Source organism: Ptiloglossa arizonensis, chromosome 4 (assembly GCF_051014685.1).
Source record: "Ptiloglossa arizonensis isolate GNS036 chromosome 4, iyPtiAriz1_principal, whole genome shotgun sequence".
Taxonomy (NCBI): domain Eukaryota; kingdom Metazoa; phylum Arthropoda; class Insecta; order Hymenoptera; family Colletidae; genus Ptiloglossa; species Ptiloglossa arizonensis.
Genome location: NC_135051.1, coordinates 9879152 through 9894663, shown reverse-complemented (window position 1 = coordinate 9894663; position 15512 = coordinate 9879152). Strand labels below are relative to the sequence as shown.

Here is a 15512-nt window from a genome sequence, read left to right as displayed (position 1 = left end):
CTAAGAGTTTGGCAGAAAATTTAAATGACTTTTCGAACGTTTACTAAAAAGTCTTTGTAGATTTTGGAACTTTACCACTATTGTTACAACAAGTACATAATTTGTGAAAATATGTTGTGTGTTGTACATGTGCGCGCATATAATCTTAATTGATAATGTATTCGTTAGAGAGGTAGTGGAGGTAGTATAGGTAGTGGAGAAAAGTCGAGAAAGGATGGAGAATGGTTTCTTCCATCGAGCGGTTGAAAAGATGTTTGCCAGACGCGTAGTCGAGGTTCAAAGTTCACCGCACGAGAAATTCATGGCTACGAATCTCGCCCATCTTCCCAGAGATGTCTCTGACGTATGTTCGGTACGCGCGCCGTAGATCTTTTAGATTCTTACTGACGTTCGATGTTGGTGGATCGCGAAGTAGTAGCAGCAGCAGCAGCAGCAGCAGCAGCAGCTTGTTTAGAGTATTTTTTTTTAATTAGGTTGTTTCCAGATTGTTCGACCATTGATAAAAATGTAAAGCGGGACGCGGAAATCGAGTCGATCCGTAATATATTTGTTTGTGGATGACGAGTGACGATAAGCGAGAGTTCCATCGACAATGTCGACATTAGAGGAATACGTCTGCCTGCTCTCGGCGGAAGAGAAGGCCTACGTAGCGGCGAATTTGAACGAAACCGACGATATTAGAGCTATTAAAATCGCCGAGCTTCGCGATTACGTTACGGGAAACGATGATCTATGCGCGCCAATTGGTACTTACGAGTTCGAACGAGACCCGAGAGGGATAATTTACTCTACTTGTATTTCTTGCTAAACAATTATGAATGTGTCTTTGTTTTCGCAGACGATTTCTCCATGTTACGTTTCCTGCGCGCGAGTAAGTTCAACGTCGGTAAAGCAAAGTGCAAGCTGTACAACTATTACAAGCAAAGGACGAACATGCCGGAATGGTACAGCAACAGGGATCCTTGTCTGCCGCAGTTGCAGGAACTCTTTGAAATTGGGTAACGATTCTATCTCTCTCTCTCTCTCGTTTCCGTGTGTTGGAAAAACGCACACGCTGTCCAGCCGATACGCCAACCGAATAATTATTGCATTGATCATTGGCTATGGTCCGCGGTCACGTTTTCGACTTGGCTATTTTCTCGCAGGCACAAGATCACGTTGACGCTGATAACGTATCGGTGACAGATAAGCCGCCGGACTGTTTGCAAATAAACGAATATCGATGCAACGTCAGTTTCAACGTGACAAGTATCCTGACTGACTCTCGTATGCCAATACCGCGATACGTATTGTCGCTACTCCAATGTACCGGTAGAATATTTCTTTTTAGGATACTCTTGCCTCTGAAGAAGTTGGACAACGAGGGAAGAATGGTCGTGATAATACGCGCCGCCGCGCACACACCTTCCAGACATACAATGTCGGACATGCTGAAGGTGAGTATTCGATCGAACGATTCGCCAACCCTGACGCGTGAATTACAATTACGAATCGACGAAACTCGATATCGTAATATACTCGAAACGCTAAAACTTGCACCTTTTGCGTCAGGCCGCACTGATGACCTTGGACTTGGCATTGAAGGAGCACGAAATGGTGACCGTTCACGGTATCACGGCGATCTTGGACATCGGAGGCATGACGTACGAGCACGTGATTCAATTGTCGCCGAGCGTGATCAAGAGTTTGGTTCACGCGTGGCAAGGCTGTTATCCCGTCCGGATTCACTCGTTGAACTTCATCAACGCGCAGAGATTCGTGAACGTTGTGCTGAACATCTTCAGAAGCTTCATGAACTCGAAACTGAAGAATCGGGTGCACGTTTACGCGCGCGGTAAACTGAAATTGGAGGAAACTCTGCCGATCGACATTCTACCCGAAGAGTATGGCGGCACCGATGGAACCGTGAAAGAACTGAGCGGTACGTTATCTTTGCAAACTACCTCGATCCTCTGTAATCCCTTTCGACTCGAAGATCCCATACCTGTGAATTTATTTTGTGAAAAGTTTCATTTCGCGTTTCGAATAATCTTCGGTCGCGTACCAGGTATTCTTTAAGAGAGAAAAACAACAGGGTTTAGAGAGGATTAATAAGATACGAATAGTTGCACGTGGGTGGAGACGATTATTCATTCTACGGGTTTAATTGGCTTACAGAGTATTGGAAGCGCATCGTGGAGAATAACAAAGAATGGTTCACCGAGGAGGAAAAGTACAAGTTGACATTGATTAAGTAACTAGATTGATTCTAATTCGCGATAACGAGCATCGGCGTACGGAGACGTTTGAAAAGTTACGGCGAATCTTACGCAATGGACAGCCAACTGTTTTGTATATTTTTGTATTAGCTTTTATAGAGAAAAATATAAGGAAAATGAAAGTAGTCACTGTGCTCCTGTCTCGTTGTCTCTCGTGTATATTCTTTCGAGATATATTATCCTTTACAGAATCTTTTTTATTAAGACGTCGAGAGATAAAATTCAACTAGAAAACATAAAGTAAAAATATCGTACAATTTCGAACCTTTCTTCGGGCACAAGTAATGCGGAAACATCGATAGTGTATAAAACATAACGGCTATGATTGTTTATATACTACAATATGGTACATGTCCGTGTCCTAGAATCGTATTGCACACTACACGCGTGATAATATTTCAATCGTATCCTCGCTTCTTTCACCAAATTTCCCACACTCCCCGACGTTACGATATTTTTCTAATTTAATGGAATTCATTTCCACGTTCGGTACACATTCTCTCTCTCTCTCTCTCTCTCTCTCTCTCTCTCTCTCTCTCTCTCTCTCTCTCTCTCTCTCTCTCTCTGTTTTGCCAATGCGAGCGAAACAAAGAAAAATCGTACAGCGCGCGTCGTTTACCCATCGTCTTGTTTTTGCGATCGTTACAATTTAAATACAACGTACACTTAAGTCATGGGCAAGTAAGACCGTCCTACGGCTAATCAACTACTCGTTAACTTAACAACTTACTACTCGCGATCCCATTTACATTCGGGACGAATTTGCCGGGGCACATTGTACCGGATACAAAGTACAAACGTCTCGTCTGTCGCGGTTTCCGTATCGTTAAATAGAAAATATACACGAGACTCTCGAAGGAGGTGCCTCGAGGTGCTCCAGCGGTCGGTAACGAATGGATTCCCTGCTTACCAGCGGACGACGGTCGGTAACTAATAGTATCCCTGTTTAGAGAAATTCCTTATCCACGGAACGAGAGCTCGGTGATAAACGAGACGACGACGAGTACTTTTCCCGGAGAATGGTGCGTGTACGGGGTGAAACGTGTCCCCGAGGATACTCGTTATTTCGTTATCTCGTTAAATTACAGACTTTCGACTAAAAAGAAGAAAAAAAAAAAGAAAAGGTAAGAAAACAATGAAAGAGAAGAGAAGAAAAGAAGAAGATCTCTTCTAAGGATCGGATGTATCCGGCACAATCATTCACGCGTTTCTCATTCGCACACACACAACGGTCACATTAAGCGCACAAAGGAGCATCACATGTCTGGAGGTCTACGCACGGAAGGCGTTAACGAGATCCTCTCGAGGAAGTCGTCGAAGCGATTCCACCTCCTCGCTTCGAGTTCTCCGTCCCGATGGCCGATCGTGATCGAATTCGAGCCGAGGCAACCTGTGTTTCTATCCTTTCCTTCTTACATTCGCGCGGCGGCTACAACCGATTTGCAACGAAGCAACGGCCACCCGACTCGATTTCTCTATCCCCGTTTGAACTTGAGCACCAGTATACTTATCGTGAGGAACACGACTATCCAGACGATGGTCGAGATGAAGCCGTTGTAAACGTCCAATTCCGAGATACTCCAACCCCGGGTGAGCATCGAACGCAGCGACGTCGTGGCCATCGTCAATGGAAGACCTTGGGATATATACCGCAGAACCGTCGGCATACCTTCCACCGGCCAGATCACGCCTACCGACAGAAACGAGAAATTAATTTCAAACTTGAATGTTCCGCGCTCCTCCCCTTGTTAACGGAGTTTCGCGCAATTCCATCAGGGATAACGATTATTCCTTCCATACGTGTACTTTGTATACCTACCGCTCAATAGAAGCGTGGGATAAAAACTGCCCAGAGCCAGCTGGATTGCATTCCTCTCGAGTTCGCAGATCGCCGAAATCACGAATCCTACAAGTACCGAGTAACGTGTGTCACGATTTACAAGCTATCGAAAGGGACAAAGGAGCCCGACAAGGCTACGCTAGGGCAAACTAAGATTAGTTCGCATCGACCCTTCTTTCTTCTTTAAAGATCGCTTACCGAAGCACATGCCGCAGAGTCCTTGGAGAATCGTCAGCACGATCACCCAGCCGATGTCTCCCTTGCACTCGACACCGAACACAAGGATCATGAAGATCAGCACCAGCGCGGTTTGACCGCACATCACCACGAACTGGGTGATCACGTGAGAGAAGAGGATCTCCCCCGGCGTGACACCTGCGACCCAGCTTCTGTCCAAGAGACCCTCCATCCTCTCGATGATTAGAACGGACGAGGTGAGGGCCACCGCCAAGAAGAAGACAATGCTGAAAGAATCCAAATAGTTCCGTACCGCGTTCTGTAGCCATGATGCGCGACCGACTAACCAAACTGTTCCACTCACGTCAAGATCACTCCTGGTGCCACAAAGTCGGTGAAACTGGGCTCGTTGGTGCCGTAGATCGGATCCTTGAACTGTATCGGAACGTCGGCCAGTTTGGTGTTTTGGTCGCAGGCTGACAAAAGATCTTTGGCAAAGTCTCTGTACGAATACTGAAGGTTTCTAGCTAGCATGAGACCAATCTGCTGATCTGTAAGGACGAACGAGGCGTAAGATCGTGCACGAGTAAGATCTCGGACGAAATGGGTAAATTTATCGAGAGGTGACAAATTTAGACTCACTGGACATATCCAACCAGACTCTGATCTCGCTCTGATCTAAAGTTTCGTCGTCAGCCTCTCTCCCTAGTGCCATTCTCGCGACGAGGGCGTCCGTGAAGTTCTCCGTGAAGTAGAGCGTTCCCCAGACATCCCCTTTCCGCACAGCGTCCATCGCCGTGTCAAGATCTTGGTAATACTCCTGGAAAACGGTAAGAATTTTTAGAAATCGTTCCCCGGCGAAGCTGGACCTAACCACGGTTCAATCAGCTTACTTTGATCATCGTTTCGTTGTCCAGAAATTTCAGGTATCGACAACTCAGATGCGAGAAGTCGCAATCCTTCGACACGGGACAGGAGAAGTTTTCGTAGGCCATCTCGTGGTTCACTATCGCCAGTTTCAGTCCCGTTGGATCCCTACCGATCGCCAGACAGAAGAGGATCACTTGCATCACTGGTAGCGCGAAGATGAAGAGCATCACTCTGCGCGCGGTAGACGAGTTTCCGTTATCTTTTGGTTATTGCTTTCTTTCCTCTCGACCAACAATACTTACCCAACGTTCCTCCACATACGCAGAAAGTTCTTCTGCAGAAGCGCCCTCATTTTTCCCGTACTGGTTATCTTGTAACAGTCCGAGAAGCTTCCGCAATTGTTGCACTCCAGTGTCGAGCTCTTCGCTCCTGGAATCGGCTTTCCGTTCATCTGTGATGTAACAAGGTGCACGCGATACAGGGGCCAGTAATCTTTCGGGACCAGAGGTCCTCGCGCTTGCGGAATAAGCGCGAAAACTATTCAACCGAACTACTCGCGAATTTATTCGTGAGTATCTCGTCACTTACGTCACAGTGGTTTCCAACTCCGTTCGTCGTGTCGTGAATGAGAACCTCTTTACTCTGGTGGAAGTTTAGCCCCACAACGCCAGATTCCTCGGTTACGTACACGGGTTCGTTCTTCTTGCCCCAGTTCAAGGAAGCCTGCTTCATACGTTTTAAGTTATGCCTCGTTCAGGGTGTTTCGAAACCCCTTAGAGGCTATGTACAGACTATCCGAGTTAAACTAAGGAACTCAAGAGCGAAACTAGGTTTCAGTAGGTTGGAAACCGGAATTACGTTTACTCTGGTTTCTTCTCTTTTTACAGACACTTGTACAGCCCGAAATATGTCTTTCAACGTGGATAGGAAACAGAAGTTATCGGTCTCTTACCAGACTGATGTTATGCGAGATGTTTAATTCTGTGGGTGGTTGAGCGTGCTGGCCCTGTTTCCTCGACAATTTTAAGAAAACATCTTCGAGGGATGGACAGTTGTATATCGCCAGGAGAGCTCTGGGAGATTCCTCGGCCAACAAGCGTCCGCTCCTCATCAAACCGATCTGTAGACGGAAAATGTACGCTTTCACCGCTGTCTACGAATCCTCGTTAAAATTCCTTAACGCGAGAGGATGCGTTTAACCAGTGAGGATGCACGGAAGCTATTTCGATACATTGTTCCGTGAAAATTGACAAAGAAATAATAAAAATTATTAGAAAAAGTTTGCCAGTTACTTTTTTCCCCAAGGGTGAATTTTCGTAGACGGAGAGATACTTGGCGCTAAAAAGCAGCATCGATGAATCTCGTCGATGAAATTAATCGCGTGTTTCGCGACCCTCGCCTATCACCGAGCGGCGTCCGCTGTTCCATAGATGATCGTTTTTTCTCCCTATCCGGGAACCTTGAAAACACGATCTAAAACATTTTCCTTCTCCTCCTCGAAGCGAGGTGTACGCGTACGTTTCTTTCTTTTTCCCCGCCGTATCGAAAAAAAACCATCGACTCTTTATTATTCCCGCAAAAAAGCGAATTACGTCTCGTAGATGGACGTAGACATTTTTCTACGAACCGTGCGATTTTTTCTATCGCCGGAGACCTGGATTCTCTCGAAACGAGACCAGGAGGTCGCGTTCTCGTGGAAACGTCTCGTTTCCGATAACGAGACAAGCCGCGTGCAAGCTACGACGGTAAAATTGTCCGCTTGGACGATATCAGGAGCGTAAGAACCGCAATCAACGCACGCCGGGAAACAAATAGGCTCGTGATTCGCCTGCTACGTAATTTCGAAGTGAATCGGTCGAAACGAACGAGTAACAGATTACGAGCCCGAATCGTCCGAGTCATCGTGGCGACGCTCGAGGTCGTCCGTCGACTCTCCAACCTTTTCCATTCAACGTGCAACATTGCGAAATCTTTCGGGACGAAGAGTACTAACAAAGATGTTGCAACAGATGGAAAAATAATCCAGTCGGTTCCATTTCTGGTCGATCGGTTCCGTACAAATAACTAATTTGTGCGGCGATTTCTTCGACTTTTGCAAAACTTCTCGCGTTCGAAACATATATATGTATATCGGCGAGTATTCTCGAAAGGGTGATCATGGTCGGTGAAATAGTGTGTACGATCGAAATGAATTATTTTCGGCACGCCATATTTGCGAATTCTGGCCCACGTTGCATTAGACGTCCCGTTTTGCATTCGACGACGCTTTCGGTTGCACTCGCGATTTGTATTCTCACGTATGCACCGATATTGCGCGCCGAATATTCGTACTCGCGTCGGATTTACGTAACGATTACCCTACCGTGTGCGCCTGTCGGGCCTCTTCGATATAGTGCGTGGTTATGATGACGGTTTTGTTGCCGTCTTTGGTGATTTGGACCAAGTGGTTCCAGATGCTGTAACATAAAAAGGCAACACTGAATCGCGTCGAAAAAAGAATATCGAACATCGAAATACTCGTTGGCTTCGATCATCGGTCAGCCTCGAGACTACAATAATTCGAATAAATAGACCGTGTATAATTTTACGCGATCGTTGTTACCTCGATATTTAAATTACTTCCTTCGAGGAATATTTTTCTCTTTTATCGAGGGACGAGGAGAATCGATGGAAGTTTTCCGAGAAAAATCGGGAAACGATTTTCGATACAACCATAAATTTCCCACACGGCCGTTCTTGGACGCTGATACTTTAATTTAGCGAAACTAGCGCGAAACACGAGCGGCTCGTAAATACCGGCGATCGCGAGAAGCCGTATGCACGCGCGCAATGACCCAAGGAAGCGGCTCTATTCGCTTCGGAGCGAGCATAATCGCGTTGCGAACTTTCTCGCGACTAATTAGGCCTCCTCTTGGTCGTCGTTTGACTTTCCAGTAAAAATACCAGACGAAACGGTTTCGACGATTCTCTCGACACCGACGACGTTCTTCGTTGCGAAACAAAAGAGATTTCAAGTTCTTCTCGGTGCGACACTGATCTTTACGAAAAATCTAATCGAATGTTGGTATCTCCTCTACTTTAAACGTAATTAAGAAAGACGCGATGTACACATCCTGTAAACCCTAATTCGAGCAGAGATTTTTCCAATCGGAATCGATGTTATTAAGCCCATTATACGGCTCGATGTATCGCTTGCGAAATTTTTATCGAGCCACGTCACACACTGACCGAAGTAGGTTAAGACAACCGCCAAGACGACGTTTTCCAACGTTCCACCTTGGCCGATGATAACACAACCACCACCACTCTTTCTCTCTCTCTCTCTCTCTCTCTCTCTCTCCCCTCTCTCGTGTCGCGACTAATTCGAAAGCGAGTCCATTGTAAATTACACGCATCCTCGCTGGGAGCGACGATCATCGATGGCGATAGTGAAAAGGAAATTTATCGGGCGTCGTAAACGACCGGGAGCCCGATAAGTGGAAATGTAAATCGCGGACATTCCTAGCCGAGAGCTGGATATACGATAAAACGCTGAACCGAGTCGTGCTTTTCAACATTCCTCTCTCCGTGTAATTGAAAAGCGGTCGCGCGCGCAGCCCCGTAATTTCATAATACGAATTTCATTCGCGCGAACGCCCCGAAGAGATAGTTAGAAGCCGATGAAACCGATTTTACAGCAATTTCGAAACCTCTTATTCGCCCGTCGTGCTTATGGCTCCTTAAATAAACCGCGTGTTTTACTTCCAACAATGTAAGACTCTCGAACGGAACGTTTCTCGTTTACCGACTGGTATACGCTCGATTTCGCGCGGTGGTAACGATCCCTTCTTAATAATTTCTAATAAATTATCTTTGTAACGCGAGCCAAGTATCATTTTTGCAAACGGACCTTCGAACAACGACCAAAGTTACCTCGAAGATGCACCGTGGAAGTCTAAAACAATTCTCGTTAAAATACGCGGTAGCCCGATGTACGAATGGAGGAAGTTTGATTGTCCAGGTGAAAGTCCGAACCAAATCGGAAACTGGTTCTACGGGAGGAATGTTTGGTATAGGTGGACCTTCCGATTGTGACGTCTCGAGATTTTTTCGCACGTTTGGATCGTCTTCGTTGGAACTTACCTTTGTCGTAGCAAGGGGTCTACACCCACGGTTGGCTCGTCGAGGATCAGTAGTTCGGGATCGTGCATCAGGGCGACTGCGAAGGACACGCGTCGCTGTTGACCACCGCTGCAACCAACGAAACGAGAATTCTGTCAGAGAACTGGTCGAGATTTCGCCACAATTTTCACTGTGGATTTTCAATTTCGAAACCGAGTCGTAAACTCCAAAGTGTCGCGATAACGCGAAAGGAAAGGACGGACGAAATTAAAAGTCAAGTGCCCTCAATGGGATGGAATGCTCTTTTAACTCCGGGGCATCGGAACATTTTATTCGAATACCTAACAAGGTTCTATTCGAACGGAACAAGGTATTGGGTTAACCTAGGAATGGATCTTTTCGGTTGTACCTGAGATTCTTCACCAATCGATTCTGCGACGGCAGGTCCAGGAACTGCAAGAGAAATCGCAGCCGGTCAGCGATCTCTGCGGTGCCCATACCGAATATCCAGCCGAAGTACATCATCGTCTCGCGAATCGTAAACTCCCCGTAGAGGGCTATCTCCTGCGGCATGTAGCCGACCCTTTTACCCGGAACACCGGACCCCTTTGTGCCTGGTTTGCCACCGAGAACCCAGATCTCGCCCGAGTTTAATCGCCTCCGACCCACGATGCAGGAGAGCAAAGTCGTTTTGCCGCATCCACTCGCGCCGAGCAGTCCGTATCTGGTCGAAACAGAAATTTCGAGAGTGTAAATTCCAACGTGAGACGAAATGAATATAGTTTTCTCCAAATATATTCTCAAGGATCTCGAATTATTTTAAATACTATCGCTTCTGGAGATGGCTGCGCTTGCGTTCCTCTATTTGCCTAGGAAAACGTTCATTTCTCAGGCGACTGTCCGCGCGCGTGATCGCGTTCCTTTTCAACATAAACGATTCATACTCGATAACAACGACCCGTGTGATTATCTAACAAAAACAATGGAATTAGTTATATCCCGGAAACGTGGAACTCGAGTAAAAACTTTGAATATTTCTCTACCTCGATCGAGCAAAATAATTCCTCTCGGTTTATCGTGCATCGTAACGTGGAACGGTTTCTTTTTTTTTTTCAAACAGGAAGGGTAAGGATGATTTACGAGAGATCGTCACGTTCCACCAATCCTGTTCATTATAGCTTTCTAAGAAAGCCGCGTTTCGTTACCCTTTGCTCGATCTGTCGATCTCACGGATTACCAAGAACCACCTTCGATTTCAAATTACACTTTGGAAATTTATCCTTCTTTGTTCGTTATGCGAGAAATTTGGCAATTACGGAAACTAGAATAGATACAGTTGTGTTCCCTTTGAACAGCCGTGCGAGATTTCATCACGAGCGTCACAAGTGTAGCAATTAACGCAATCAAGGATTACTTGTTTCCGACCTTCTAGTAGGTGTCCCGGGCGTTCCGATCGATAAACGATAAATAATTCAAATCGACGGCACAATTTGTTTCAAGATCGTTTCATCGTTTTTGAAAAAGAAGAAAATGTCAAAGAAACATTCGTCTGAGAACAAAATCCTTTTTATTTAAGAAAAGATCTATTCGAGAACTCGAAATACAAACGAATGCATTAACATACGCGTATTAAAACTCTTGAAAAGTATCTATAAAAATATTTCTCCTAGATAGTTTCTCCATCGCAACTATTCAAATTGAAAATATAACGTTCGAAATAATAAAGAAAAAAAAATATATAATTTTCCATCGATATCTTTCCAATGGATAATCGTATAATTTTTAAGGGGCCAGTGGTCCCAAACTTTGATCGCGCAGATATTTTACGTTTATTAAATTGTTTCACGGTTTGGGGAATTACTCACATGGATCCTTTCGCCACGGTCATGCAGAGATTCTGGATAACGTGGTTCGGGTTCTTGCTACTCCCGTAAGTCTTGAAGGCGTGCCTGACGCTAACCGCTTGCTGCCGACTCCACGCGGGGTTGTTCAACCCCGGGGTCGCCAGAACCGTGCTCGGCGTCATCGTCATGTCCAACGTGCTGTCCGAGTTGTTCTGCATCATTCCCAGAACGTTCGCGTTCGCGTTTGCGTTCGCGTTCGCCAGACCGCCACCTGTAGTCCCGTCACTGGAACAGGAAAGGAAAACTCGCCGTAATCGCGCGTATTCGGTACATACGTGTTCATTGTTTTTCCCGTAAGCCAACGAAAACGCAACGGAGACGCGTAGTTGCGTGCAAGTATGCGCGAATTAAATATCGAACCCCTCGACTTCCGAGTCGACGGTAGAAATCGACTTTGGAGTCACCGTGACTCCGAGTGACGTTGATCCGATAATTCGAATCGATCGATTGTTAATTTACAGTGGAGTCACGATCGATTCTATCCAAATGGTGATCGCAGCTTGATTACAAACCACGGTGATCGAGTTTCGGACAAGTTGCAGGGAAGTCAGATACTGCACGCAGCATGAATATTGTACTCTGGATAGCTTATGTCAGCGCACCGAACACGGTACAGTTTTATAATCATTTGCAATTCTGCAAATCATTAAGTTTCTTACTTTCTTGTGTAGTAGTACCGCGTCGAGCGCAATTTTCTTTGATATTATAGTTAGATTACGTGTACGCGAGCAGTTGGCACTTTTCTTCCTGTTTGTACGTTTAAGGACCATTGTTATTTTTCCAGGGTTTCGATAAACCCTATTTTATGTTTAAAAAGAAAAATGGTCCACAGTTGCGGTCCGAATTAAACGTTAAAATCGCATCAAGTGCCGATGCAGTATTAAAATTACGAGTACTCGGTGCACAGCTACCGATCCTTACGGGAAAAGAAAGGTAAACCTCGTCCATACGGTCGAAATTGCAACCGATTCCTAATTCCTGACCGGGTAAATTCGAATCGTAAACGCGTCGCGATTAATTTTCAGAGTGAGTTGCAACCGGAGTTATAAAAAACTATGATGGCTGGACGAGTGGCAAAATCAGGGTTAATCCACGACCGAGTCGAGGTCGAGTGACGCCACGTTGACCGAGGTCGTAAAGGAGTCACGACAGGGTCACGAGGGGGTCACGAGGGAGTCACGAGGGGGTCACGATCGATGAAGTCGCGATAAATGTTAAGGAAGATCGAAAAGAAAAAAGTAGCTGCGGCAGACTCGTTGGAGTGGTCGATGCGCCGTATAAGAAAATCGTAGCGTTGAATTTATTTCCTGTTACGCGTGCAACGAATGAGAAATGTATGGCGGTCGCGTGACGGAACTTTTACGCGCGCCGAATCACGGCAATTCCGTTCACCTCGTATGCTGTCCGGCGATTTCGAGAACAGCGCCAGCGAGATCGTGACGGCGCGACTCGGTCCTAAACACGAAACCTTGGTTACCTTACGTGCGTCGCGATGGGGCCCCGGATCGTACGGTTTAGAAAGAGGGGGCCCGCGCGGTGTTACGTAAGAAAGTGGCTTTCTTTTCGCTCACGCTCGCCCGCCGGTTCATTGGGCAACCTATCGACGTATCCGTAAGGCGGTACGCGGGGATCACGCGCCGTTTACCAGTCGTTCTCCCAGACACTGGGAGTCGTATTCCAAGGCCGTTCGAACGTATCTTCTCGATTCTCAATTTTCACCAATCCGGGGAACTATATTCTTTAACCTTTCAATTTTACGAGTCAACGGTGAACGAATTTTATCCGGAATTGTACAATTATTCACTCAAATACACCGCGCACTTCGATTGGACGGGGGAATTTTATTAAACCGTTACTCCTGGAATCCACTCGGATGCGTTACTTTTGCAAAGATTGTCAAGGTTTTGTACCCTGAGAACGCGAAACAAGGAAAAGAATCGGTTCGTTGAAATATCATCTCGAGCAGCGAATGCAAACGAATATGCAATCTCGGGTACGATAAACGAATAACTGTAGGAATACGCACTCAGGAAGTGCATCTGTTCCCAAGATTGCCAAGTAAAAGTTACGAGGCTCGAAGAGCTGGTGCAACGCGTAGAATATCCGTTTTCAATGCCGCGCGATTGTTTTCCTATCCAACTGGTTCCAAAGTGTTCTCCAGCGAGGGTTGCTCGGATCAGCTGCGAGGATTGCGAAACTCTGTGCCTGCATCGTTGCGTAACGCGGTCCCGTGTCGAGTCGAAAACCGATACGAATCGCCTCTGGCAAAGGTCGGGGATCTCGAGGCGATTCGGTCGATCGATGAAACCGAGCTGCAGCTTTCTCAACGTTTCGATCGTGAATCGAGCCACCGTCGATTCTATCGCGGTTGAGCCCGCTGGTAGCGAGCATGCGAACGAGGAAAAGTCAACAAACCGACCGTTTCGTAACGCTTCTCGACGAGCGGATATCCAAGCGCGGAAGAAAGCTACGAGACTGCGAAGACGTTTCTGCGAGTTTCAGTGGAATCTCCCTACGTCGAGATACACCAGGAAGTGGCATCGATTATGAGTATTATCGGTACGATTACAAACGAGATACGGGGCATCGGTGCGCAACAGGTGTATCGAAACTTTGGAGCATCTTCGAAAGAATCTTCGAAACATGCGATCTTTATAAGAGGCGGTGTACGTTTAAAAGAGAATAAAGTAATAATCATAGCGATTGTCGATCTGTACTTGAACGACTATACCTTCTCTAAGATTCCTCGATCCCTTCTCCATCTCTTCTGTACAGTCTCCAAAAGAGAAAGAGACGTATACAGGATAAATTAATCTGGTTAATTACTTTCGACAACCGAGAGGACGGAACGATCGAACGAGTTTAACAGGTTTAAAAGTTCACTCTGTCGTATGGTTTATTAACTATAAACACGTTCGTGTTATAGGTTCAACTTTCAAGTTTGAAACTTCGAGTTTGAAGCGGAGAACGCGTTTGGTCGACGATAATTTTTTAAAGATAAACGGCATTAACCATCGGTCTGCGTATCCCCAATGTACGAATCAAATTGTTCGACGCGGAATATTAAATATTTTTCGCGACAATTCTATTTTGTTTACCAACTAAACGGTGTTTATCACGGTTTGCGTATTTCCACGATTTCGTCATCGATAATAGTTCTCTTCGCGCACCCTTTCGTCATCGTTGCGGAGCTGCGCGTTGCAATTATCGAACACGCGTTGCGGTTCATTTTCTTCATTATCCAAATTATTCTTCGCGATTGTGGCTATCGTCGGTGTTTTGTAACCCAAAGATGGTCTTTGGGTAGTATCTCGATGGGTATTCCAGCTACAATGTTAATCTATACAGAGAGACGAGGAACAAGATTTGAAAAATGAATTGCAAAAAGAAAAAGAGACAATCAATGACTTTTGACTTCTTGACGAAATTCTAGCCCCGAAGAAATCCTAGAGTTTGATCAAAGTTTATTTCTATTGTTCGCACGAGTGGAATGACTACTATTCGGTAGTCGGCCGCGTAAGTAGATAATGACCGTAGTAGTCGGACAGCGTCAGTCTGAACTAATTTACGGTTAGATTACTTAATCTGCCGCCGTTTCGAGGCAACACGCGTCACTGTCGCGCCTCCTCTCTGTTCTCCCTATCTACGAATAGATATAATAAACTCTGACAAGCGCGACTGACGAATTTCAATTACGAGCGAATTGCACGCTACTAGGATTTCGTGAAAACGACGTACACCGAAACTTTCTAAAACCCGAGAGCTTAATCGTGCCGGTAAATAGTGGCCCGAATAATAGCTCTAAAATAATTCACTCGATCGAAGTTGCACAGGTAGAACAAGTTTGGCGGCGGAAATAAAACGATACGAAATTGTGAAACAGATTCGAACCAATCGATTCTACGCAGAAGTAGAGGGTGAAAAATTTGTAATAATTACTCCGGATAAAGGTATATTTTAGCGGTAAGCAGCAGAGGTCTCGCACATTTTCTCGCAGCTCGGGGCATCTGTATCGATTATCCGAAGCGGTCGTCGCGACGACAGATTCGTGAACGTCGATGTAACGCGCGTAACGACGCTTAGTATTCAAAAATCGACCCGCGAGGATGTTCCAGGCGTCCGAGTAACTCCGTCGGGATTGTGCAACTCGGCATTCCAGAGGACGACGTATCGCGAGGACGCGTGTGGAAAGACCTGGCCACGCCAGGCTGCGTTTTCTGGGCCATGGTCAACACACCAATTCCCGATTCTGCGCTCCTCCATTTTCCCAATCGGTGTTTTCTCGAAAAGAGCGCAACTTTCTCGGTGGACGACGGTCCACCGAGTGCAATCGTCGCTCGTGTGCAATCCTCGAAGAGGTCG

The 15512-nt window shown here is 46.1% G+C and overlaps 2 protein-coding genes across 5 annotated transcripts in view; one reads left to right on the top strand and one right to left on the bottom strand.

Moving 5' to 3' along the window:
- The first annotated feature begins 337 nt into the window (after nucleotides 1-337).
- Nucleotides 338-6404, top strand: LOC143145136 (retinol-binding protein pinta). Of its 3 annotated transcripts, XM_076308189.1 has the most exons (6): nucleotides 338-352; nucleotides 485-746; nucleotides 839-998; nucleotides 1331-1436; nucleotides 1552-1921; nucleotides 6033-6404. In XM_076308189.1, the coding sequence occupies exons 2-6, from the start codon at nucleotides 593-595 to the stop codon at nucleotides 6122-6124; spliced, it is 882 nt and encodes a 293-aa protein (XP_076164304.1). In that variant the 5' UTR covers nucleotides 338-352; nucleotides 485-592; the 3' UTR covers nucleotides 6125-6404. The 3 variants fall into 3 exon arrangements, with proteins under 3 accessions (XP_076164304.1, XP_076164303.1, XP_076164305.1); XM_076308188.1 differs by lacking the exon at nucleotides 338-352 and having other exon boundaries at nucleotides 385-746; XM_076308190.1 differs by lacking the exons at nucleotides 338-352; nucleotides 6033-6404 and adding an exon at nucleotides 2158-3259 and having other exon boundaries at nucleotides 387-746.
- The window catches only part of Snu (ABC-type transporter snustorr), a 35174-nt gene continuing 22055 nt past the window's right edge, over nucleotides 2394-15512 (bottom strand). The window contains exons 3-15 of one of the 2 annotated variants that reach the window (XM_076308186.1): nucleotides 11112-11375; nucleotides 9656-9970; nucleotides 9268-9375; nucleotides 7508-7601; nucleotides 6098-6265; nucleotides 5734-5871; nucleotides 5448-5596; nucleotides 5169-5376; nucleotides 4918-5095; nucleotides 4640-4826; nucleotides 4297-4562; nucleotides 4078-4164; nucleotides 2394-3948 (exon numbers count right to left, since the gene is read on the bottom strand). In XM_076308186.1, coding sequence (XP_076164301.1) covers nucleotides 3734-3948; nucleotides 4078-4164; nucleotides 4297-4562; nucleotides 4640-4826; nucleotides 4918-5095; nucleotides 5169-5376; nucleotides 5448-5596; nucleotides 5734-5871; nucleotides 6098-6265; nucleotides 7508-7601; nucleotides 9268-9375; nucleotides 9656-9970; nucleotides 11112-11375 — 2377 coding nt within the window. In that variant the 3' untranslated portion in view covers nucleotides 2394-3733. The remainder of the gene's footprint in view (nucleotides 3949-4077; nucleotides 4165-4296; nucleotides 4563-4639; nucleotides 4827-4917; nucleotides 5096-5168; nucleotides 5377-5447; nucleotides 5597-5733; nucleotides 5872-6097; nucleotides 6266-7507; nucleotides 7602-9267; nucleotides 9376-9655; nucleotides 9971-11111; nucleotides 11376-15512) is intronic. The other variant, XM_076308187.1, reaches the window with a different exon arrangement.